At 73.2% G+C, this 488-nt stretch overlaps 1 protein-coding gene across 1 annotated transcript in view; it reads left to right on the plus strand.

Moving 5' to 3' along the window:
- Positions 1–488, plus strand: part of RTKN (rhotekin) — a 4,502-nt gene that overhangs the window by 1,682 nt on the left and 2,332 nt on the right. The window contains exons 2-3 of the mRNA XM_010568482.1: positions 14–164; positions 243–352. Coding sequence (XP_010566784.1) covers positions 14–164; positions 243–352 — 261 coding nt within the window. The remainder of the gene's footprint in view (positions 1–13; positions 165–242; positions 353–488) is intronic.

Here is a 488-nt window from a genome sequence, read left to right on the forward strand (position 1 = left end):
GTCCTGGGTGCAGGCGGCCACCGAGGGGCCCTCGAGTGTCCCCATGGGGCCGTCCCGGGGGGGCTCAGCCCCCCTCACCACCCATCTTCCCCACCCACCTCCCACCCCAGACCTGCGCATCCCGCTGATGTGGAAGGACACGGAGTACTTCAGGAACAAGGGAGGTGAGTGGGGGGTGTGGGGGGGCAGCATCGCCGCCCTGACCCCCACCACTGCCCTGACACCCCCCCGCCGCCCCCCAGAACTGCACCGCTGCGCCGTCTTCTGCCTGCTGCAGCTCGGGGCGGAGATCCACGACACCCCCATGGTGCTGGTGGACCGGACCCTCACCGACATCTGCTTCGAGAGCGCCGTCCTCTTGTGAGCGGGTGCTCCCCGGGGGGACCCCTGCCCTCTCCCACCTCCCCCTGGGAGGGACCCCCAGCCTGTGGGGTGGCACGGAGGGTCCCGGGGTGGGCGGCGGAGCAGGGAGGGGGGGCCCCCCCCCC

This window comes from Haliaeetus leucocephalus, unplaced genomic scaffold, assembly GCF_000737465.1.
Source record: "Haliaeetus leucocephalus isolate CR32 unplaced genomic scaffold, Haliaeetus_leucocephalus-4.0 Scaffold245, whole genome shotgun sequence".
NCBI lineage: Eukaryota > Metazoa > Chordata > Aves > Accipitriformes > Accipitridae > Haliaeetus > Haliaeetus leucocephalus.